Below are 24,073 nucleotides of genomic sequence, written 5' to 3'. Positions count from 1 at the left end.
TTTTGGCATCTATGTTCATCAGGGGTATTGGTCTGTAATTCTCCTTTTTGGTGGGGTCTTTGTCTGGTTTTGGGATCAAGGTAATGCTGGCTTCACAGAAAGAGTTTGAAAGTTTTCCTTACATTTTTATTTTTTGAAACAGTCTCAGAAGAATAGGTGTTAATTCTTTAAATGTTGGGTAGAATTTTGCTGGGAAGCCATCCAGCTCTGATCTCTTTGTTGGGGAGATTTTTTGATTACTGCTTCAGTTTCTTTGCTGCTTGTGGGTCTGTTCAGGTTTTCTATTTCTTCCTGGTTCAGTTTTGGTAGTTCATTCCTCTCTAGGAATGCATCCATTTTTTCCAGATTGCCTAATTTGTTTGCATATAGTTGCTCATAGTATGTCCTCATAATTGTATTTCTTTGGTGTTGGTTGTGATCTCTGCTCTTTCATTCATGCTTTTATTAATCTGGGTCCTTTCTCTTTTGTTTTTATTAAGTCTGGCCAGGGGTTTATCCATTTTATTCTTTCAAAGAACCAGCTCCTAGTTCTGTTGATCTGTTCTACTGTTCTATTGGTTTCTCTTTCATTAATTTTTTCCCCTTTAATCTCTGTTATTTTTCTTATCCTGCTGGGTTTAGGCTTTATTTGCTGGTTCCCCGCCCCCCACCAGCTCCTTTAGGTATAAGGTTAGGTTGTGTATTTGAGACCTTTCTTGTTTCTTGAGAAAGGATTGTATTGCTATCTACTTCCCTCTTAATGGGCAGAAGATATGAACAGACACTTCTCCAATGAAGACATACAAATGGCTACCAGACACATGAAAAAATGTTCATCATCACTAGCCATCAGGGAGATTCAAATCAAAACCACATTGAGATACCACCTTACACCAGTTAGAATGGCCAAAATTAGCAAGACAGGAAACAACGTGTGTTGGAGAGGATGTGGAGAAAGGGGAACCCTCTTACACTGTTGGTGGGAATGCAAACTGGTGCAGCCACTTTGGAGAACAGTGTGGAGATTCCTCAGGAAATTAAAAATAGATCTTCCCTATGACCCTGCAATTGCACTGCTGGGTATTTACCCCAAAGATACAGATGTAGTGAAAAGAAGGGCCATCTGTACCCCAATGTTTATAGCAGCAATGGCCACGGTCGCCAAACTGTGGAAAGAACCAAGATGCCCTTCGACGGATGAATGGATAAGGAAGATGTGGTCCATATGCACTATGGAGTATTAGGCCTCCATCAGAAAGGACGAATACCCAACTTTTGTAGCAACATGGACAGGACTGGAAGAGATTATGCTGAGTGAAATAAGTCAAACAGAGAGAGTCAAGTATCATATGGTTTCACTTATTTGTGGAGCATAACAAATAACGTGGAAGACATGGGGAGATGGAGAGGAGAAGGGAGTTGAGGGAAATTGGAAGGGGAGGTGAACCATGAGAGACTATGGACTCTGAAAAACAACCTGAGGGTTTTGAAGGGGCGGGGTGGGAGGGTGGGGGAACCAGGTGGTGGGTATTAGGGAGGGCACAGATTGCATGGAGCACTGGGTGTGGTGAAAAAACAATACTGTTACGCTGAAAATAAATAAAAAATTAAAAAAAAAAAAAGACTGCCTTTGCTGCATCCCAAAGGTTTTGAAGAGTTGTGTTTTCATTTTCATTTGTTTCCATGAATTTTTAAAATCTTTAATTTCCTGGTTGACCCATTCATTCTTTAGTAGGTGTGCTCTTTAGCCTCCATGTATTTGAGTTCTTTCCAGATTTCCTCCAGATTTCCTGTTTCAAAACACTGTTGTCTGAAAATATGCAGGGAATGATGAGACCTGATTTGTGACCCAGTATTTCATCTCTTTTGGAGAATGTTCCGTGTTCACTCAAGAGGAATGTGTGTTCTCTTGCTATAGGATGAAATGCTCTGAATGTATCTGTGAAGTCCATCTGCTGCAGTGTGTCATTCAAAGCCCTTGTTTCTTTGTTGATCTTCTGCTTAGATGACTGTCCTTTGCAGTGAGGGGGCATGTTAAAGTCCCCTTCTGTTACTGTATTATTATCAGTGCATTTCTTTAATTTTATTAATTGGTTTATATAAGTGGCTAACCCCATGTTGGTGTCATAGATATTTACAATTGTTAGATCTTCTTGTTGGATAGACCCTTTAATTATGATATGGTGCCCTTCCTCATCTCTTATTACAGTCTTTGGTTTAAAATCTTATTTCTCTGATATAAGGATTACCACCCCAGCTTTCTTTTGTTGTCCATTAATATGATAAATGGTTTTCCACCCCCTCAGTTTCAGTCTGGATGTGTCTTTAGGTCTGCAATGAGCCTCTTGTAAACAGCATATAGGTAGTTCTTGCTTTTTTATCCAGTCTGATGCCCTGTGTCTTTTGATTAGGGGCATTTAGCCCATTTACAATCAAGTAAGTATTGAAAGATAATGAATTTAGTGCCATTATATTACTATATATTAATTACTATATATTAATATGTATCTATTATTAAAATAACTGTTTCTGTATATTGTCTCTGTTCCTTTCTTGTCTGTGGTACTTTTGGGCTCTCTCTTTCCTTAAAGGATCCCTTTTAATGTTTCTTGCAGGACTGGTTTAGTGATCACAAATTCTTTTAGTTTCTGTTTGTCCTGGGAGCTTTTTATCTCTCCTATTTTGAATGACAGCCTTGATGGATAAAGTGTTCTTGGCTGCATATTTTTCTCATTTAGCACTATGAATATATCATGCCAGTCCTTTCTGGCCTGCCAGGTCTCTGTGGATAGCTCTGATGCCAGTATAATGTTCCTACCCTTTTAGGTTATGGACCTCTGGTCCTAAGCTGCTGTCAGGGTTTTCTCTTTGTCTTTGAGATTTGCAAGTTTCCCTCTTACATGTTGAGTTGTTAACTTATATTTACTGATTTTTGAGGAGTGTTCTCTGTGCCTCCTGGACTTGAATGCCTGTTTTCTTCCCCTGATTAGGGAAGTTCTCAGCTGTAATGTGCTCCAATATACTTTCTGTCCCTCTCTCTTTCTTCTTCTGGGATCCCAATTATTCTGTTGTTCCACTTTAACAGTATCACTTATCTCTCGAATTCTCCCCTCATGATCCAGTAGATTTATCTTTTTCTCAGCTTCTTTAGTCTCCATAATTTTGTCTTCTGTATCACTAATTCTCTCTTCTGCCTCATTTATCCTAGCAGTTAGAGCCTTCATTTTTTATTGTACCTCATTAATAGCTTTTTTTATTTTAGCTTGATTAGATTTTAGTTCTTTTATTTCTCCAGAAAGGGATTCTCTAGTGTCGTCCATGCTTCTTTCAATCCCAGGTAGTATCTTTATCATTGTTAATTCTGAACTCTAGTTCCAACTTCTGCTTATATCCATACTGATTAGGTCCCTGGAAGTCAGTACTGCCTCTTGTTCTCTTTTTTGAGGTACGTTTTTCTCTCTTGTCTTTCTTTCTAGAGAAGAATAGATGAATGAGAGAACAAAACACTAAAATGACAACAATGACCTCAGAGAAATATACCCTAAACAAATCAGAAGAGACCTGAAATTGAAAAAAAAAATAAAAGGAAAAAATAAGAGAATCAGATGGTTGAACAGAACAGATCCATACACACTGGATCCTGTGTGTATTTTGGTTTGTTTGTTAAAAACTAGATCCTAAAATTGTAAAGAAAGAAAAACTTACATGTACAAAAATAAAATTACATACAATGAAAGGATAGAATGTAACTGTAAAAAATGAAAAAAAGATTTACAGTTGATAAAATAAGAAATTGGTTGTAAAAGGAATGAGAAAGAAAATTAAAATTGAAAAACCAAGGAATCATGGGGGAAAAAACTCTGAATTCTGTGTACCGTATTTCCCTAATGCCGGAGTTTTGCATTTCTCTAGGATCATAAGCTTGGTCTTGGCTGGATGTTCTTGCTTATCTTCTAGGGGAGGGGCCTGCTGCATTGATTCTCAGATGTCTTTGCCCCAGGTAGATTTGCACTGCCCTTGCGGGGGCAAGGCTACGTCATCTGCTTGGGTTTGCTTTCAGGAGTTTCATGCCCTGAAGGCTTTCCGCGCAGCTTTAGAGGATGAGAATGAAAATGGCGGCCTCCCAGTCTCCAGCCCTGGAGCCCAAAGCTTGGTTCCCCACTTCTCAGTGCGCCCTCAGAGAAATACAGTCAGTCACTCCTGTCTCCCTGGTCTCCGGCCACACTCCGTGCTTGTGCGGCATGTGACTGAGCGTTTCTATCACAGGTACAGGACCCCATTTTGAGTCTCCAAACCCTGCAGACTCCTGTTGCGCACTCCCACGCTGCTCCTTCCAGGGGAAGGAGGGAAGTCTCGTTGCACTTCTGCCGCTCCCTGGGCCCCTGCTCTGAGAGCAGTGGCCCGACTGTGCCACCGTTTGTGGTATTTGGCAACCCCAAGCTGAGGGCCCACTCCTGGGCTCACCGTTTGCTGCCAGCTTCCCTGCTCTGATGCCTGGGAGCTCTGCTGCCCTCAGGCACCCCCAGTGCCTATGACCTGGGGATCCTGAGACCACACTGTCCCACCTAGCATCCGCCCCTGCTTAGCCAGCTGAGTGATGTCCCTCACCAGAATAGACTTCTGAAAGTTCTGATTTGGCATTCAGCTGCTTATGGCTTATGGCTTATAGCTGGCTTATGGAGGCTCCCTCCCCCCATGGTTTATCTTTGCCTCTGATTCACTTGTCCGCACCCTGGCTTGCAGAAAGTGATTGGTTTTCTATTTGCAGAGTTGCAGCTATTCTTTTCTTATAGCTCCAGTTGAGTTCATAGGTGTTAAGAATAATTTGCTAGCCAGCTAGCTGAATTCCTGGGACTGGATGAAACGAAGGTCTCCTGCTCCCCTGCTATCTTGGACTCCTCCCCTTCTAGCCCTCTCTTACCTACAACCTCGCTCTCCAACAGTGAGAAGCCTGGCTTCTACAGTTCTTCACACACTTACCCATTTGTTCAATTCTAGTATGCATGCGTAATAGTTTGAGAATTGATAATACATATACTCCTCTGGGAAACAACGTGCCCATATGGGGGGAATGATAGGTGTCAAGTCCAAAAGCAAGCAGAGTTGGGCAGATGAGTCCACCTCTGAGAACAGATTCTCTTGGGAAAAGTTTTTCCCTCAAGCTTTTTAAGTGGTGTGTAATCAGAGCTGCTCATCTAGATATAGATACTGGGGGTGGGGGAAGGTACCCTGGATTGACAGTGCAGTGCAGAGTTTAGAAGATGTGGAGGGGGATGTAAGAACCTGGCTCATAATCAGTGGAGCTTTGGACCCCAGTATTCCTTGTTGCAAGGTGTACATTCTATGGACTGGGCTTGCTGTCCTGTACAGTTGAGCCTTTAGCTTCTAGTGGACAGAAGACTGTGATCAGTAAACTTGGTGAGATTCAATGCTAGATGATCTCAAGATCCTTAACTTAATTATATCTGCGAAAACCATTTTTCCATTTTGTTTTTGGTGGAGATAAGTTGTTTGTAGAAGGAAATCAACTCAGTGTGTCTTTGGATGGCTTCTATCAGTTTCCTGTTGTGGTATTAACCTTCATGACACCTTCTAAAGGGAAACAACAATTACAAGAAACTATTTCAGTATGATTTTGTTTTATGGAAAAATAATTAAATTTTAAAAATCTTTTTTTTTAATTTTTAGGATCTGGGGACTCTGATTTTCGTCTGGAGGATGCATTGAAAGAAACTTCCTCAGTAAAGCGTGAGTATTAATCAAACTATTAAAAACAAACAATAGTGATTAATATGCACCACCCGCTCAGAATATACACCCAAGGAAAACACTTTTTGTCTATACTGATCGGATGTAATAGGGGTGTCATAAATTGCATTATTTAAAAGAAAATCTTAATATTTAACATCATTTGTTTCCTTTGCAAAGAATACCACACAATGTGGAACAGCTGATACAGCGTTTTCCCCGGTGGCCTTAGAAGCCTGCCTTTCCCTAGCTCAGGAAAAAGTACTTTGAAGTGAATAAGAGATTTGTTTTTCCTTCTAGATTTTTTTTTTAACAATGGTTTTTCTTCAGATGGTGTCTGCATGTAAACTCTCAAATGCTAAGCTTTGTTGTCCATTTCTCTTTACATTTTTTTGAAAAAAAATTAAACCACTTTTTTTTAAAAGTGTGAACATTAGAAAGTAAAACCGAGATTTTCTGTGACCCCTCCCCATCCTACTAATGTCCTTCCCATCCCAGGAGGAAACTGCTGAGTCCGTCTGGAATATGCTGCTCCCAGGTGATTTTCTTTGCTGTTACGTACATCCGTACACATAGATTGGTGTTTTTGTTTTACATGATGTGTGAGGCTTTTTATTTTAGTTATGCGTGTATTACTGGACAACCTTTTTTGAATTTAGTAAGTATTGAAGACTTGAGTGAGTGTTATCTAAGTTTTATAAACTGGCAGGCTTAAACCCACCGAAACGTGTTCTCTCACCGTTCTGGCCAGGGGTCCAAAATGAGGGTGTCGGCGGGGCCGCGCTCCCTCTGAAGGCTCAAGTGCAGGAAGCGTCCTGGCCGGGCACACCTGTGGTGGCTTGTAGCTGCCTCCCTCCGGTCTCTGCCTCCATGTTTACAGAGCCTTCTCCTTTGTGTGGTGTTGTCTTCTCGGGGTTCTTTTTGTTGGATTTAGAACTCACCTGGATAATGCTGCATGATCTCGTCTCAGATATCCTTAATGACATCTGCAAAGACCGTTTTTCCAAATAGGATTCCCGTTTATGGCATCTGGGGATTGGGACTCCACTATATATTTGGGGAGCCACTGTGGGACCTACTACGTCATCTCTGGATGCACATCATTATATCTATACTTCACATGTAACCTTGGGCTTCATGGAGCTGGCATCCCAGTGACGTGGCTCTGGCTGTGTCCAGTGCTGCCCTTTCCTTACTGGCCGATGTGTGATTTACTTTCATTTTGCATAATTACAAATAGGGCTTCAGTGAACATTCTTGTCCGTATCTTTTGTGTATAAGGTCAGTGGGACTATCAGGCTGAAGGGTATATGTATTTTCTGTTTTACTAGATTCTGCCAAATTGTTTCCAAAATGAATATACCATTATATAATCACTGAATACTGTTGAGTTCCTTTTCTTCCAGATCTGCACATCACCAGATTTTATTAATCAAAGGCCTTTTACCAATATGATGGACAAAATATCTTATTGCTTTATTATGCATTTTCCTCATTATAGTGAGATGGGAGCATCATTTCATGTATTTATTGGCCCTTTGTATTTTCCTCTTTGGTGAATTATCTGTTCATAACCCTTCCCCATTTTTTTTCTGCCGGTTTTCTTGTCTTTTTCGTATGGGTTTGAGTAGTCTCTGTGTATTCTGGATTGAGAAAGGCAGGGGCTCTGGAGCCAGACTGCTTGTGTCTGAACCCTGACTCTGCCACTTACTGCCACCTTGGGTGAGTCTCCTGACTTCCCTGTGCCTCCATTTCCTTGTGTCGTACGTGAGGTTAATAATAAGCCCTACCTCCTAGGATTATTGGAAGGATTAGGTGAGGTGGCCCGTGTAAAGTGCTCAGCACAGGACGGGCACAAGTTCAGTGCTCAGTGAGTGTCGGCCGTTATATTGCTCCTTGATTCGACTCTGGCTGAGTTTCTGGTGTCAGTCAAGGCTACATGAGGAATGCATGCCTACATAAACTGATCAACAGACTGAAAGCAATTCTTGTCAAAATCCCAGCTAGAATTTTTACAGAAACAGACAAGCTGATTCTAAAATTCATACGAAATTCAGGGGACCCCAAATTGCCAAATTGTCTTGGAGCACCTGGGTGGCTTAGTAGGTTAAGCATCCAACCCTTGATTTCAGCTCAGGTCATGATCTCAGGGTCATGAGATCGAGCCCCACATCAGGTTCCATGCTGGGTGTGGTATGGAGCCTGCTTAAGATTCTCTCCCTGTGCCCCCCCGCCCCGTGCTCATTCACGCTCTGTCTCTCTCTCTCTCTGTAAATTAAAAAAAAAAATTGCCAAACTAATCTTGAAAAAAAGAAAAAGTCGGAGGACTCACACTTACTAATTTCTGAACTTACTGCAAACCTGCAGTGATCAAGGTGGTCTGGCACTAGCATGAAGAGACCTGGAGTTCAGTGGAATAGAATTGGAGAGTCTAGAAATAAACCATTATATCTATGGCCAGTTGACTTTTGACAAAGATGCCGGGACTGCCCAATGGGGAAGGAATAATCTCTTGAATAAACGGTGCTGGGACAGCTGCATATCCAGTTGCCAAAGAATGAAGTTGGACCCTTGCCTCACACCTTATAAAAAAATTAACTCAAACTGGATGATAAACCTGAAACCAGAAATCTCTTAGAAGTTCATTTTCAGGGGTGCCTGGGTAGCTCAGTGGGTAAAGCCTCTGCCTTTGGCTTGGGTCATGATCTCAGGGTCCTGGGATTAAGCCCCGCATCGGGCTCTGTGATTGGTGGGGAGCCTGCTTCCTCCTCTCTCTCTGCCTGCCTCTCTGCCTACTTGTGATCTCTCTCTGTCAAATAAATAAATAAAATCTTTTAAAAAAAAAGTTCATTTTCATGTATGCTTTGAGGTGAGAGCTTAGAGTATTCTCAGGTTTTTTCTGCGTGTGCTCACGTCCTGTACATGCAGGTGGCCTTTCGGATTCCTGGGGAAAAAACAGTTTATTAGCAGTGATGGTTTTAATGAAGTCATGTAACATCTCCCCAAACAAACATGACCAAAAAAACCAAAAACCTAAATATAAAGACCCCCCAATTAGGAAATTTGTTACTTTCCTAATGGGGGACTTTTTAATATTTACATCCCTTACTCCATTGGGAGAAGGCAAACCTGGTCACCCGATCTTCATCAGCATCTGTCAGCCAGTGTGCCCGGGACCCGTAGGAGCACCAGCACGTGGTGTCTTTGGTTGAATAACATTCTCCAAAAGCGCATCACTCTGCCCTCCTTTTTTTTTTTTTTTCTGTCTTAGCTTACATTTTATGCTACTGAGATTCAGAGAGATAGACCTGTTGATTTCTTCTCGGCTCAATTACGTTTTCTGGTGGAGAATGTTCTGCTTTGTATCTTGTACGTTTCTTCTGTAAACAATCCCTGACCTTCATTCATCAGTCAATAGTGTTGGAGTGCCTGCTTGCCGCCAGGCACCATTCCAGGTCCTGGGCATACTGTAGGGGCTAGGCCTGTGCTCATGATGTCATTTTCTCTGAAGAGACACAGTGCATGAAATAATTTCAGATCTCACTGAGTCCTCTGGAACAAATACAACTGGTTGACGGGATAGGGAGGGCCCGAGGAGGTGGTAAGTGGTGGCTAGTTTAGATGAAGTGGGAAAGGCCTCCCTGACGAGAGGTGACCCGCACGGAGTGGGGGAAGTGCTGTCAAGGCCAAAGGATCGGGTGTAAGAGTCCTGAGGCAGAAGAGAACTGAGCTGGCTCTGGGACTCGGAAGGTGGCCTGTGTGACTAGAGTGTGGAGGGTGCTAGAGAAAAGACAGAATTTAGAAGGGGCTGGATCATATAGGGCCTTCTAGGACATGGTGACCACTTTAGTCTAAGTACAAGGGGAAGCTTCTGGAGTAGTATTTTGAAAGCTGCATTATTGAGCTATAATTCACATACTGTACAATTCACCTGTTTTAAAGTGTGCAATCCAGTGGCTTTTAGTACATTTACAGGGTTGTGCAATTATCACTACAGTCCATTTTATTTTGTTTTTAAAGACTTGGACAGTGAGCACAAGCGGGGGGAGGGGCAGAGGCAGAGGGAGAAGCAGACTCTCTGCTGAGTGGGGAGCCCAGTGTGGGGCTCGATCCCAGGACCCCAAGATCATGACCTAAGCCGGAGGCAGAGGCTTAACCCACTGAGCCACCCAGGTACTCCCACTACAGTCCATTTTAGAACATTTCCATCGCCTCAAAAAGAAACTGTACCCTTCAGCTGTCAATCCCGATTTCCCTCTTACAGATATTTCATATAAATGGAGTCACATAACGTGGACTTCACGTGTGGCTTCTTTTACTGAGTGTGGTGTGTGCAGTCAGCTCACAGGGAGCCACTTCTGCCTTTGCCCTGTGAAGCTTCTTTTCTTTTCTTTCTTTCTTTTTTAGTTATTTATTTGAAGGAGGGGAGGGCAAAGGGAGGGACTCTGAAGCAGGCTCCCTGCTGGGCAGGGTTAGAGCCTGACACGGGGGCTCGATCCCGGGACCTTGAGATCATGACCTGAGCTGAAGTTAAGAGTTGATTGCTTAACTGACTAAGCCACCCAGGCACCCCTGCCCTATAAAGCTTATGAGTTTCCCCTTTCCTCGCAAGGCCACGGACGCCATCATTAAGCCCCCCTTAGGGGAACCTGGCCAGTTTTGTTTACTGTGTTGTCATAGGCGCGTATTAAAAAGAAACCCTCTGGACGGAGTGCTGTATTGCTAGCAACGTTTGCTGAGCAGCAGAGATCCTCTTTTAAGTTTGTCATTTTGAGAAAAACTTCACAGAAAATAGGTTTCTTTATTTTAGGAGCTCCCCGCTTTCATGAAGTTGACCTACTGTTCTAATTCCTTGATAAGCAGCTAGACTTTCCTCCTCTCAATTATGGATAATAAATCCCATTTAAAGGTTCATGACAGGAAAACCTGTAGTTAATAGTATCTTAAAAATCACACAGATCCACGCTAACGTTCTACATCCCCGCAGGCTCGGGCTGTGGTAAGGAACGCGCTCTTGAAATGGCACCTGCAGATTTTCAGAGAAACCGCGCTTCTCCAGAAACCGTGTACTTGGGCGGAACTCCACAGAGCTATAATGATCACGACTACGTGGTACTGGGATAGGATAGACATGATTAGGTCAATCAAATAGAACGAGAGTCCAAAAAGAAACCCTTAATTACGTCTCTGGCCAGTTGACTTAAAAAAAAAAAAGTCTGGAAAAAGAAATATCTTTCCGTGAGCTGTTTGCTGCGGATTTTAAAGTACTATTACATAAGGCGGGCACATATTGCGTGGAGCTCTGGGTGTGGTGCATAGGCAGTGAATGCTGGAACACTGGAAAGAAAAAAAATGAATAAAAATTAAAAAAAGGAAGAATAAAAAAAAGTACTATTACATAAGTGACCCTTGCTTTTATGAGAATTGCTCAAATAACGGTTTCAGTAATGTATCGCCACAATATAGATACACAGAGCCTCCTCTCAAATTTTACAGCTTAAAGTCAAATGGAAATTATAGACCTAAAATCCTCTCCAAACTGTTGATGAGCTGGATTAAAAAGTGTATGTATAATGACGGTGGGTCATCACACGTGGTCCTCTCATAAACCCACCCCTGGTGCGGTCTTCACACTGAGGCGCGCGTTGGTGCGCCAGAAGCCTTCCCAAGGAGGAAGCAGGCATAGTCACTTGCCATTGCCGCAGCTTCCAGCTGTACTTTATTAAAACTGGATGGTGGTGGACTAAACCTGTAGTCGTGGACATGATCTCCTTTCCCACCGATCCCTCTTTGTTTCAAAAAGTACTGAAGTAAAATTCACAAAACCTAAAATCGGCTGTTTGAACACATTCACAGTGTGGGGCAACCACCGTGTCTATCCGGTCCCCACACATTTCTATCCCTCCAAAGTCAAATCCCTTACCCAGGAAGCAATTTTTCCTCCTTCCCCCTCTCCCCTTGCCCCAGACAGTCACCAGTGTACTTTCTTTATCGGTTGGTTTATCTACTCTGGGTATTTCATGTAAATGTCATCATATAATACGTGACGTTTTGTTCATTTAGCAGAATGTCTTGGAGGCGCACCCACCGTATAGCCTGCATATCGGTGCTTCGTTCTCTTTATGACTGCTGTGCCGTTGTATGAATAGACCACGCTTTGCTCATTCATCAGCTGACGGCTGCTTTCTCACAGCTATTGAGAATAAGGTTGCGATGAACATGGATGTGCAGACACCTGAGATCCTGATTTCATTTCTTGCAGACAGAAGCCCAGAAGTAGTGTTGCTCGATCCAGTGGTAGTCCTATTTTTGTCCTTTTTTGAGGAAGCACCATACTGTTTCCATGCTGGCTGTACCATTTTATGTTCCCTCTGACAGTGTGCAAGGGCTCCCTTTTCCCCACAGCCTTACCAGCATATTACCTTGTGTGTGTGTGTTTTTAAATAATAATCATCTTAACAGCTGAGGTGGTCTCTCATTTTGATTTGCGTTTTCCTGATGATTAGTGATGATGAGCGCATCTTTTCATACACCTGTTGGCCATTTCTTTGGAGAACTAGCTAAGTCCTTTGTCCATTTTCTAACCAGATTACTTGTTGTTTTGCTACAGAGTTGTAGGATTTCCTTACGTATTTTGTATATGAACCCCTTATCAGATATATGATCTGCAAATGTTTTCTCTCATTCCATACATTGCCTTTTCATTTCGTTGACTGTTTGTTTTGCTGTGCAGAAGAAGCCTTTTGGTTTGATACAGTCGCACTTGTCTGTTTCTGCTTTTGTTCCCTGTACTTTGGGTATCACATCCAAGAAATCGTTGTTAGGTCTGATGCCAATTTTTTTCCTGTTTTTTTCCCTAAGGGTTTTATGGTTCTGGCTTTATGTTCATGTCTTTATTTTCCAATTAAAAAAAAAAGGTTATAGCCCTTCTAGTAGGGATGAAGTAGAACCTCATTGTGGTTTTTATTTGTGTTTCCCTGGTGACTGAGGAGGTCTTTATACATACTGAATGCCAGAGTTTCATCAGATACTATTTACAAATATGTTCTCCCATTCCGTAGGTTATCTTTTCAGTTTTTGAAAATGTACTTAGATGCACGGAGGTTTTAAGTTTTGATGAAGTTTAATTTATCCTTTTTCTTTTGTTGCTCATGCCTTTGGTGTCGTCTCTGAAAATTTGTGGCCAGATTGATCTGTTTTGCGATAATTTTGTATATGGTGTGAGGAAGAGGGCCAACCTCATTCTTCTGCATGTGGATATCCAGTTGTCCCAGCAACGTTTATCAAAAAGACCATTCTTGGGGCACCTGGGTGGCTCAGTGGGTTAAAGCCTCTGCCTTCGGCTCGGGTCATGATCCCAGGGTCTTGGGATCGAGCCCCACATCGGGCTTTCTGCTCAGCAGGGAGCCTGCTTCCCTCTCTCTCTCTCTCTGCCTGCCTCTCTGCCTACTTGTGATCTCTGTCTGTCAAATAAATAAAAAATCTTTAAAAAAAAAAAAAAAAGACCATTCTTTTCCCCCATTGAATGGTCTTGGCACCGTCTTGAAATGACCATAAATATGTGGGTTCTTTCTGAACTCTCAGTACTGTGACATTGATGTGCACACACACACACACACACACACACATATTCTTGATATGTATATATATCTCACACACACACACACACACACACACACTCAATGCCAGTATCACACTGTTCTTGTGGCTCTTTGGGCCCCCATGTAATTCCATCTGAATTTTAGGATCAGCTTATCCATTTCTGTAAAAAAAAAAAAAAGAAAGAAAAAAGAAAAGGCAGTTGAAATTTTGGCAGAGATTGCATAGAATCTGTAGGTTGGTTTGTGTCATATTGCCATCTTAACCGCAGTGAGTCTTCTGTGACAGTGGGGCGTTCCGCTTAGACTTGTTACTAGTTTCAACACTGTTTTGTGGCTTTTAGTGTACAAATCTTTACACATCCTTTGTTAAACCGATCTCTAAAAGTTTTATTCTTTTGGTGCTGTTATAATGGAATCACTTTGAGTTTTGTATATGGATCTTGTGTCCTGCAGCTTTGCTGGGCTTATTATCTGTAAGAGGTTTTTGGTTTTTTTTCTTTTAGTTTTTTTTGTGTTTTTTTTTTTTTAGTGGGGGATAGGTCTGGATTGTTAGGGTTTTCTGTATGTAAGGTCATGTCATTGTTGACTAGAGATAGTTTTATTTCATTCTTCACAGTCTAGGTGAGATGATCAAGTGCTTTATTTCCCTTTGTTCTATTAGTTTTGGGTATTTTAGGGATTGGTTTTTCTTACATGGAGCTACCCTTGCGTTTCTGGAATGAATCTTACTTTGCCATGTTTTATAGTCCTAGTATGCTTCTGGATTTGGTTTGCTAGTGTTTTGTTGAGGATTTTGTTTCTCTCTCCATAAGGGTTAAAGGTCTGTGGTGAATTTATTATTCAGTTATCTTGTGGTGGCTTTAGTATAAGGTACTACTGGCTTCACAGAATGACTTAAGAAGTATTCTCTCCTCTATTTTAGGGAAGAGTTTAAGAAGAATTGACTTTGATTTTTCTTTATTTCTTTTTCCTTAGATTCACTTAGCCAAGGTATAGTATATCATTGGTTTTTGATACAATGTTCCATGATTTATCAGTTCAGTATACCACCTGGTGCTCATTTTTCTTTAAATATTTGGTAGAAATCACCAGTGAGGACTTCTGGTCCTGGGATTTTCTTCCTGGGAAGTTGTTAAATCCTGATTCACTCTGTTTATTTGTAGGTCTAGTCAGATTTTCTGTTTCTCCTTGAGTCAGTTTTGGTGGTTTGTGTCTAAGAATTTGTCCATTTCGTCCAGATTATCTAATTTATTGTAATATAATTTTTCCATAGTGTTCCTTTATTCTTTTTAGTCCTGTACAGTTGGTAGTAATGTCCTCTCCTTCATTCTTGAATTTAGTAATTTGGATCTTCTTTCCTTTTGTCTTGGGTTGGTCTGCTAACAGTTTGTCAGTTTTGTCAAAAGAATCAAATTTTTGGATTTGTTTTTTCTCTATTTTTTATATTGTCTATTGCAATTATTTATGCTCCAATTTTTATTTTCTTCTGCTAGATGTAGGTTTAGTTTACTCCTTATCTAATTTTTTAAATGCTTTTATTCATTTATTTGAGATAGAGAGAGAGCACAGAGGGAGGAGAGACAGAATCTCAAGCAGACTCCACGCTGAGCATGGTGCCCAATGCGGGGCTCAGTCTTCTGACCCTGAGATCCTGACCTGAGCTGAAATCAAGAGTTGGACCCTTAACTGACTGAGCCACCCAGGGCCCCTATCTAATATTTTGATGTGAAAGGTTAGGTTGTTGATCTGAGACTTTTTAAAATGTCATTGTTTACAGCTAGAAATTTCCCCTCCGGCACTGCTTTCACAGTAACAGATAAGTTTTGTTATGTTACGTTTTCTTTTTCATTCACCTCAAGGTATTTAACCATTTGCCCTGTGATTTCTTCTTTGACCCATTGGTTCAAGTCTTCCTCTCTGATTTTCTATCAAGCTGTTCTATCTATGATTGAAAGGATGGTATTGAAATCTACAACTATTATTGTCAAATTACCTATTCTTTGATTTTTGCCACTTTTTTTGCTTCTTGTATTTTGGGGCTTGGTTGCTGGGTGCGTATATGTTTAAAATTTTATCTTTCTGTTGCATTTATCTTTTCATGATTACAAACTGTCATTCTTTGACTCTTGTAACCGTGTTTTTCTTGACATGTGTTTTATCTGGTAGTGCCATAGCTCCTCCGCCTCTCTCACAGTTGCTGTTTGTATCATACTTTTACCCGTCTTTTTACTTTCAACCATTTTCTACTTTTGCTCTTAAATTTCCTTTACTACTTCTAATAGTAGGAACAGTTACACCAAAGTCTTGATGTCTACTGTAAGAAACTATTAGAAAACTGTTACATAGTATGCTGTGTGATAGGAGTGAAAGAAGTCTGTATTTTTAGAGGAGTCCGGTTACGCTGAATAACCCAATAGTTACAGAGTAATAACCATGCTTATATGAACCATTTTGTCGGTATTATACTACTTTCAGTTCATAAGACACTCCCACACTCTCCTAGGAACATAATCTCAGTCCATCCCTGGGCAGTGTTACTTATGGTTATGGTGCCAGGTTGATAGTGGTGGAAACCAAGGCCTGAAGCTCCCACGGGCCGTGCCCAAGCTCCGGAACCCCCCGGGCCATGGGGTCCGTCCTGTCCCGCAGATCGAGGCTGAACACCTCGCCCCATTAATCTTCAGGTCCCTTGTGGGACCGTGTCTGCCTTACTACCAGTCCTCTGAAGGAAAGTGAACGGAACCGGTCTCTCATTTAAACCCTGTACATTCCACTGTCATCCTCACAGGGGTTGTCAGAGGCCTTAGAGGGGCCTCAAGGACTAAGACAAGGGCACCACAGTCCTGATGTGACATCCCTGAGCCGTGAAGTGGCTGATGTATTTTGTTACTAAATGTGTTCCCATGCTGTCCCCTTTCTCCATTTTAGCACGATGGGACCATGGCACCACAACCAAGCGGCCAGGAACAACCAGAGCGCCGCCAAAGCCTGCAGGTAATATGGCCGCTTTGAGGAGAACATTTATATTCTGGTGTCCTCTTTCGGTGAAGGATTTTGGAACCTGGTGCTTCTTCGTGACTTTTTCTTGGAGTTGTTTTAGCTTTCTCCAGATGGGCCACTTTACTATTCAGACATCCTCACTGATGTGAACAAAACAAAACAAAAAAGCAAACCTCGCTCGGGGTGGGGGACACAGTCATTGCTCCCATCTGGGAACTTGCTACTAGTACTTTCTGAGCATGCTACCGTGTTTCTGGAAGTGGATGGCTACCATTCTTCTGGAGAGACAGTCATGACCGAAGAGAGAGTTACCCCTGCTTTATGATTTGCGCTCATGTCTTCACATTTCCACCCTTGAAGGGGTTCTTTGTGACCATGCACCCTCCCTGTTTGTCTGCTCTGTGGACTCTGCACTTGGTTTTGAATCTTGGGTCAACACGGGTAATCAGTGAGTAGACAGTTAAAATGGTCTGTTTGCTGGTGTAAGCCAAGCATACACAAAAATATAAATTAGTTGAGAAAATGCTAATACAGTGCAAAGACTGAGAACAGCAACTAAATTCATCTGTTGGTATTTTCATTACCAGTGTCTGTGGGAGTGGGAACCCAACTTAAGCTTCTTTGTCTGAACTCACTGATTGTGTCGATCAGTTGAACCCAGGAGTGTTCTGCATTTTTCGGACTCTTGTACCCAGTTGTTAATCAGTTGGCTCTTTCCTTTGTGTTTTGATGCTCACCGAAGGTAATGCATTTGGCTTGGCCGATGCTTTGGATGACCCAGACGACGGCCGCAGGAAACCGAGCACGGGGGGAGGAGGTAAGTCAGAGCTGGTTGGAAGCACTGGCCGGCACGGCGGCTCCCCGGACCTTGTAGTTGCTCATTAACTACAACAGCCCGCAGAGCTCCCCTAGGACTCGGGGTGCTTCAAGGCACAGAACCCTAAAATAGTAGTTCTCAAACTTTTTGGTCTCAGGACTCCCAGCATCGTTGAGGATCGCGAGGGCTGTTGTTTTCCTGGGTCACGTCTAGCAGTATTTCTCATCTTTGAATGTAAAATAAAACAAATCTTAAAATATTTATTTAAAATGAACAATAATAAAATGTCATATCTGTTAACAAACAACATATTTTATGACAACTGCTTGGCAAGACAAAAACAAGTGACAAGACCTTTGTGTACATTTTTGAGAATTTCTAGGACATCTTGATGGAAGAGCCTTCTGGATTCAGGCCTATACGTTGTTATAGGTTGTTCACGCAGTTTTTTCCAGGGGTAGCGTGTTGCATATTGTGCTGTACTATCACAACTGTTGATTGATACAACACACTCGTTCCAACTCCCAAGGTTTATCCGTCCTTGCAAGTGCGTTGAGGCGTACACAGTTTCGTCCCGCGTTAGAGCGATTCGAGTGCGTTCTCTTACACAGTCACCCCGGGTCAGGAGTTTGGGTTCTATTTAGCTAATATTGTCCTCCACTCAGTGTTTTCTGCGGAGCTGCAGGTGGGCTGTCCGCCGGGGCTGCGGTCTCATGTGAGGTCTGAGGCTGGGTTCATTTTCCGTTGCTGCTGTAATGAATTACCACAAAGTCGGTCACTTAACCAACACCCGTGTTTTATAGTCCTTGAGGTCAGAAATCTGAAAGGGCTCTCATTGAGCTAAAGTCAGTGTCAGCACAGCTGTGTCCCTCCCGTTGGTTGCCTTGCCTTTTGGCTCATGGTCCTTTCTCTCCGTCTTCAGAGCCAGCGGTGTAGTATAGCATTTTCAGGTCCTTCTCTCTCTTTTTTTTTTAAGGATTTCATTTCTTTATTGGTCAGAGAGAAAGAGAGTGTGCATGAGCAGGGGGTGGGGAGTGGCAGGCGGAGGGAGAAGCACACTCCCCGCGGAGCAGGGAGCCTGACCTGGGGCTCAATCCCAGGACCCTGAGATCATGACTTGAGCCGAAGGCAGATGATTGACTGACTGAGCCACCCCAGCATCCCTGACTCACACACACTCTCTCTCTCTGTCTCAAAGACCCTTGTGATCACATCGAACCCATCCAGATAATCCAGGGTAGTCTCCCCATCTCAGTATTCTTTAAAAAAACATGTAAAACCTTTTGCCGTGTGTGAGGCAATGTATTCTCAGTTTCTTAGAATTAGGACACCCCCGTCTTTGTACGGGGAGCATTGCGTTTCTACCATGTCTGCCCTCTGGCTCACAAATACTCCTATCCCTCCCACGTGCAAAAGACATTCAGTCTGTCTCAGCTGCTTCAAAAGGTTCAGCTCCTTACATTATCAACTCAGATTCCAAAATCTTAATTTAATCAGCACAAATGTCCCAAATCTTATCACCTAAATGATCTAAATCAGGTGTAGGGAAGGCCTGCAGTCCTTCTCTGTGTATACACCTGTGAAACTCCAGAAACAAGTTGTTGATCCCCCAGATACAATAGAGGGGCGGGAAACAGCAGTTAAAGATATTCCATTTACAAAAGTGAGAAAATGAGGCAGTCTCCCCCACTCGCTCGCACGCACTCTCTCAGATAAATTGACAAATCTTGAAAAAAGGGAGAAAATGTAAGGCATGAGAATTTTACCAGTTTCCAGCAATTTTGAAATCCAGCTGGGCGTAGTGCATGAGGTTCCAGGCCTGGGGACATTTGCAGTGGTTCACAGCTGTGCACCCTGGGCTGGCAGCTCTGTCCTTTGGCGTCATCCTTCCCTTTTCACGAAAAATAGCGCAGGTTTGCAGCCGAGTTGTTCTGTCGGCCTAGTTTCTGCCTATAGCATTTTGGGAGGCTAACAGCCTTCTTTGATTTTGTTCTCTGTCTGTCCCTCTTCCTTCCAAGCCGCCAGTGTTCCTGCTGCCGTAAATTCTCCAGAACCTCATGGATTTCCCATGTGTGTCACGGAGATTGCTCCTTTGGACAAGAGACCCCTTCATAGATCTTCCCACTGAGGCGCCTGATATGTATAATCTCTTCGAAGAGCCTTGTGTGTGACTAAAACTCTGACCTTGTGAGCCCTCCAAGGCCGTAATAAAAGGTTGGCCAGCCACGCCGTTGGCTTTCTCTTCAGAGCGTGCTCTCTTGGCAGTGAATTTTATAGCACTTTTTGCAGTCGGGTTACGATAGAACTTTCCCAGACCTCCAGTGCTGCTTGCTGTGTGCTGGGGAGTTCTGCCTTCAGTCCTGTCTTTCCTCTTGCATTTGACTACAGGCAGCAGGAGGACAGGAGGCCAAATCCTTAACACTTTTTTTTTTTTTTTTTGGAAATCTCCTCAGCTGGCCTGTCCAAGTTCATTATTTACAAGTTCTGCTTTCCACATAACCACAGGATGCGTCATTCAGCCAAGTTTTCTGCCACATAACAAGGATCTTCTCTCTGCCAGTGCCCGTAGCACGTTCCTCACCTCCATCGGGGAGCCCCCTGGCAAAGCCCTTAACATCCCTGTTCCCATCCACAGACTTCGCGATGCTTTAAGGACTCCCTGGTATGCTGTGGGTTTTCTCCACCATGTTCTTGACGTCTTCCTGAGTCCTCGATAGCTGGCACTAGCTGTTAACATCCGTATTCCCGCTCACCGGCTGTTCGAGGCAGTCCCGGCGCTTTCCGTCAGGCTGCGCGTAAGTCCTTCCAGCCGTTGTCTGTTACTGTCTAGGTCTTCGTTACAGCCGTGCCTTAACCCTACTACCGAGATCTCCAGTTTCTTTTCGCTGATGGAGCAAATGACAGCGGTGTGCGGGCTTTAAAACAGCCCAGACGTGTCACGTTACGGGTCCTGGGGGTCAGAAATCCGATTTGGGTTTTGCTGGATCAAAATGAAAGGTACTGAGCGAGCTGCGTTCCTTCGGGAGGCTCTGGGGAGAAATGTGCTTCCTTGCCCTTCCCCGCTTCTGGAGGCAGCCTGCCTCGGCCAGCGGCCCCTTCCCCCGTCCTCAGCGCCTCTTCCAGTTTCTCCCTCCCTCTCACCCCTGCTTCCCTCCTCACCTCTCCTCTTCCCACTCTCCTGCCTGTCTCTTCCCCCTTACAATTACCCTGGGCCTGCCTGGACGTTCCAGGATAACCTTCATCTCGGGGTCTTTAGCTTCGTCGCATCCGCACGGTCCCTTTTCCCGTGCGAGGTGACCTCGTGGCGAGCTCTGTTGGCAGAATTCACTTCTGTGCGGCTGTCGAGCTCGTGGCCACCGCTTCGGGGTCTGCGCGAGAAGGCGCGCCGCCTCCCTTTAGCGTCCGTGCGGGGAAGCTCAGGCTTAGTGCCCGGTGGTGAGTGAATCCCGCAGAACCCTGGCCCTTTCGAGTGATTCGGTCCCGCTGGCTGGCATCCAAATCAGAGCTGCAGGAATCCCTTCACCGCTGCCCGATCTTGGAAATGACAGTGGATCCTCCCGCACTCCCGGGGCTGGGACTGCACAGGCTGTGCACACTGGTGTGGGGTGGGGAGCGGGGCGGGAATGCTCACAACCGTCTGCAGGTTCTGCCCACCATCTAGGACATTAAGGGCAACTGGCGTTCTCTTTCGACTGCAGAATCCAATGCCTCGTCCCACCGTTCGGTGCCCCCGCCCTGGTTCGCGTGGGGGGCCGCTCGGTGCATATGCCATCGTGTTCGCAGCATGGGGCACATGTCAGCCCTGGTAAAAGGACAGAGCCTACCTGAGGAGGATTATCAAAATGGTTATGACCTCACAGACCCCCAGGGATTCACGGAACATTCTTTGAGAACTACTGGCCAAGCGCTAGTTATGACACCTTAACCAGTTTTCCCTTAAATCGGTGATTTCTTCAGCATGACTGTGCTGTGAGCACGTTATCTGTGGAGCCGGGGCAAGCAGCAAGGTCACCGTAGATGTCTTCCGTTGTGTCGAGCTCTGCCTTCACACCTTCGCTTCTGTGGGCTGTCCTGTAAATTAGTTCTAGCTTTCCGGATGGCGATTTGCTGAAATCTTTGAGCCGTTCTGCGTCCAAGCATTGTCCCTCTAGGTGCCCTTCTGCGCCTGGGCGGCTGTCTCGTGTCTTCCATCAGCACCGAACAAAACATGGAAACCCCACGGCAAAACACAGTTCTGAGCGCTCGTGCTCTGCAGCCAGTGTGGGAACAAGAGCGGTCTCTGCAACCAACATGACAAGAGTCAAGTCCCAGAACAGAACGCACGGGGTACGGATCTGCTTCTGTGAAAACACACGTGCCAGCACGTGAGCGCACACGCACACATGTGTGCATGTCTGAAAAGACTCAGAGTAGCCACCTCAGAGGGCGCCTTTGAGGCTGACTCTAATATTTGAATTTCTTTCAGTTCTGTACCACTGGATTATTTTTATATTGAGCATATATTGCTTTTATAGTGAACTTAAAAAACACTAAAGCCACCTTTACATGAGGAAAAACTCCGGGTCATGGTCACGTCCTCCCCTCTGTTCGGATGAGAAGGACTTGTCCAGTGTTCTGCTGCGAAGCTAGCGGGCCGATGGGACCGGAGCCTGGGGTCCTGGCTCTTCTCCGGCGTGCGCCGCTGCAAGCGTTGACGCGGGGCGGTTTAGCGTCAGTGGCACACCCTGGCCAGCAAAGCCTTGGCAAGGGCCTCTTCTGATCTACAGGCCAACCTGCCCTGAAGACTTATCAAAGTACCTCAAAACCCAAACTGTAAGCTTCGGCTTGTAGTGATCACTGGCCTGCTTGGCAGTTTGCCCGGCCCATGGAAGATTAGATCCGCTGATCTAGAAAGATGAGAGTGGGACTCTGGTCTTTAAGAGGGAAGCACAGTGTGAGAGCAGAAAAGCAGTGACCCCAGGCCCTCTAGAAAAGTTGTATTTTATACCCTCATCTCCAAGAGGCAGGGATGTTTGTCCTGTAAAGATAGCCTCTCTGTAAGATTTTTCAGTGTGCCACCAACCACTGGGATCAGGAAAGAACATAAGCTTATTTCTGGAAACTACTTGTGTATCCCACCTCATTCCTACATGTTCTTACTTCCTGCCCTTCTGCCTGCTTTGCTCCTTCGTTTTTAAGATCGATAATAGACATTCCTGGGCCCCGAACACCAGTCATTTATGTATCAGATCTTTTTTTTTCCCCAAAATGACCTTGATGTTCAAATCAGTGTTTAACTATTTTTTTAAACTATTTGAGGAAATTGTGAGCTCGTGAAGGTGTAAGAAATACTACAGAGACATCGCATGTACCCTATACCCACTTTCCCCAGTCGTAACCCTGTAGATTTTCCCAGGTTAATTTCTACTCACGCGTATGTTTCTGTTCCTACTTTTGTGTAGTTTGTCACCTGGGTGCGTGTGTGTATCCACCATGACAGTCCACACGGAGAACACCTACATCACCATAAAGTTTTTCTTGCTGCCCTTTTATGAACACCATCGACCTTCCTCTCTGAACCCCCCCATCCTGTCCCCACCCCCTAACCTATGTTCATTGGTAGAATCTCACAATCTGGAAAATGTTGTGTAAATGGAATCATACAGTGTGTAATGTTTGGGAACTGTTTTTCTTTTCGACTCAGCATAATTCCCTTGAAATCTAGCCAAGTTATTGCAGGCATCGAAAGTCAGTTGCCTTCCCTTCCCAAATAGTGTTGCATGATGTGGATATACCACAGTTTATGAAGCTCATCTGGGTTGTTGCCAGTTTTTGGTTATTGAACATTTATATGCAGGTTTTTGTATGAACTTGAGTTTTCCATTCTCTGGGGTAAATGACCAGGAGTGTGATTGCTGGGACATATGATAGTTGTAGGTTTATGTTTTATTTCTTATTTATTTTAATTTTTTTTAAAAAAATTATTTATTTGACAGAGAGAGACATAGCGAGAGAGGGAACACAAGCAGGGGGAGTAGGAGAGGGAGAAAGCAGGCTTCCTGCCGAGCAGGGAGGCCAATGTGGGGCTCGATCCCGGGACCCTGGGATTATGACCCGAGCCAAAGGCAGACGCTTCACTACTGAGCCACCCAGGTGCTCCATTTATTTATTTTTGAAGATTTTATTTATTTATTTGACAAAGAGAGACACGGCGAGAGGGAACACAGGCAGGGGGAGTGGGAGAGGGAGAAGCAGGCTCCCCGCCGAGCAAGGAGCCCAATATGGGGCTCAGTCCCAGGACCCTGGGATTGTGACCTGAGCCAAAGGCAGATGCCTAACCACTGAGCCACCCAGGCGCCCCGTGGGCTTAATTTTTAAAGAATGTTGTCAGCCCGTTTCCCAAAGTGCTTGAACCTTTTCTCATCGCCGCCAGTGGTAAAGGAGTGATCCACTTTCAGCACATCCTCGTGGGTCCTTGACGTAGTCATTCTGATAGGCATGTGGTGTTACCTCATTGTGATTTTAATTTGCACTTCCCTAATTGTATGTGCTTCTTGGCCATCTGTATAAATTCTTCAGTGAGATGTCTCTTCATGTCTTTTGCCCATTTTTAATCAGATTGTTTATTTTTTACTCTGATTTTTAAGAACTCTCCATGTGTTCTGAACACAGTCCTTAGTCATATGTGTGTTTTCTAAGGATTTTCTCCTACTCTGTAGCTTGTCTTTCATCTTTTTTTAAATTATGTTATGTTAGTCACCATACAGTACATCATTAGTTTTTTTTTTAAGATTTTATTTATTTATTTGACAGAGAGAGAGATCACAAGTAGGCAGAGAGGCAGGCAGAGAGAGGGGGAAGCAGGCTCCCCGCTGAGCAGAGAGCCCGATGCGGGGCTCGATCCCAGGACCCTGGGATCATGACCTGAGCCAAAGGCAGAGGCTTACCC

General features: G+C 44.0%; 1 protein-coding gene across 2 annotated transcripts in view; it reads left to right on the top strand.

The window, feature by feature from the left end:
- CD99L2 (CD99 molecule like 2) overlaps window positions 1–24,073 on the top strand; it is a 98,478-nt gene that overhangs the window by 51,673 nt on the left and 22,732 nt on the right. For both annotated transcript variants that reach the window (XM_080795692.1, XM_080795691.1), the window contains exons 2-4: window positions 5,668–5,727; window positions 16,257–16,322; window positions 17,071–17,145. In XM_080795692.1, coding sequence (XP_080651818.1) covers window positions 5,668–5,727; window positions 16,257–16,322; window positions 17,071–17,145 — 201 coding nt within the window. The remainder of the gene's footprint in view (window positions 1–5,667; window positions 5,728–16,256; window positions 16,323–17,070; window positions 17,146–24,073) is intronic.

This window comes from Martes martes (assembly GCF_963455335.1).
Source record: "Martes martes genome assembly, chromosome: X".
Lineage (NCBI taxonomy): Eukaryota > Metazoa > Chordata > Mammalia > Carnivora > Mustelidae > Martes > Martes martes.
The sequence above is the reverse complement of the archived record's forward strand: the minus strand, read 5'-3'. Positions and strand labels throughout refer to the sequence as shown.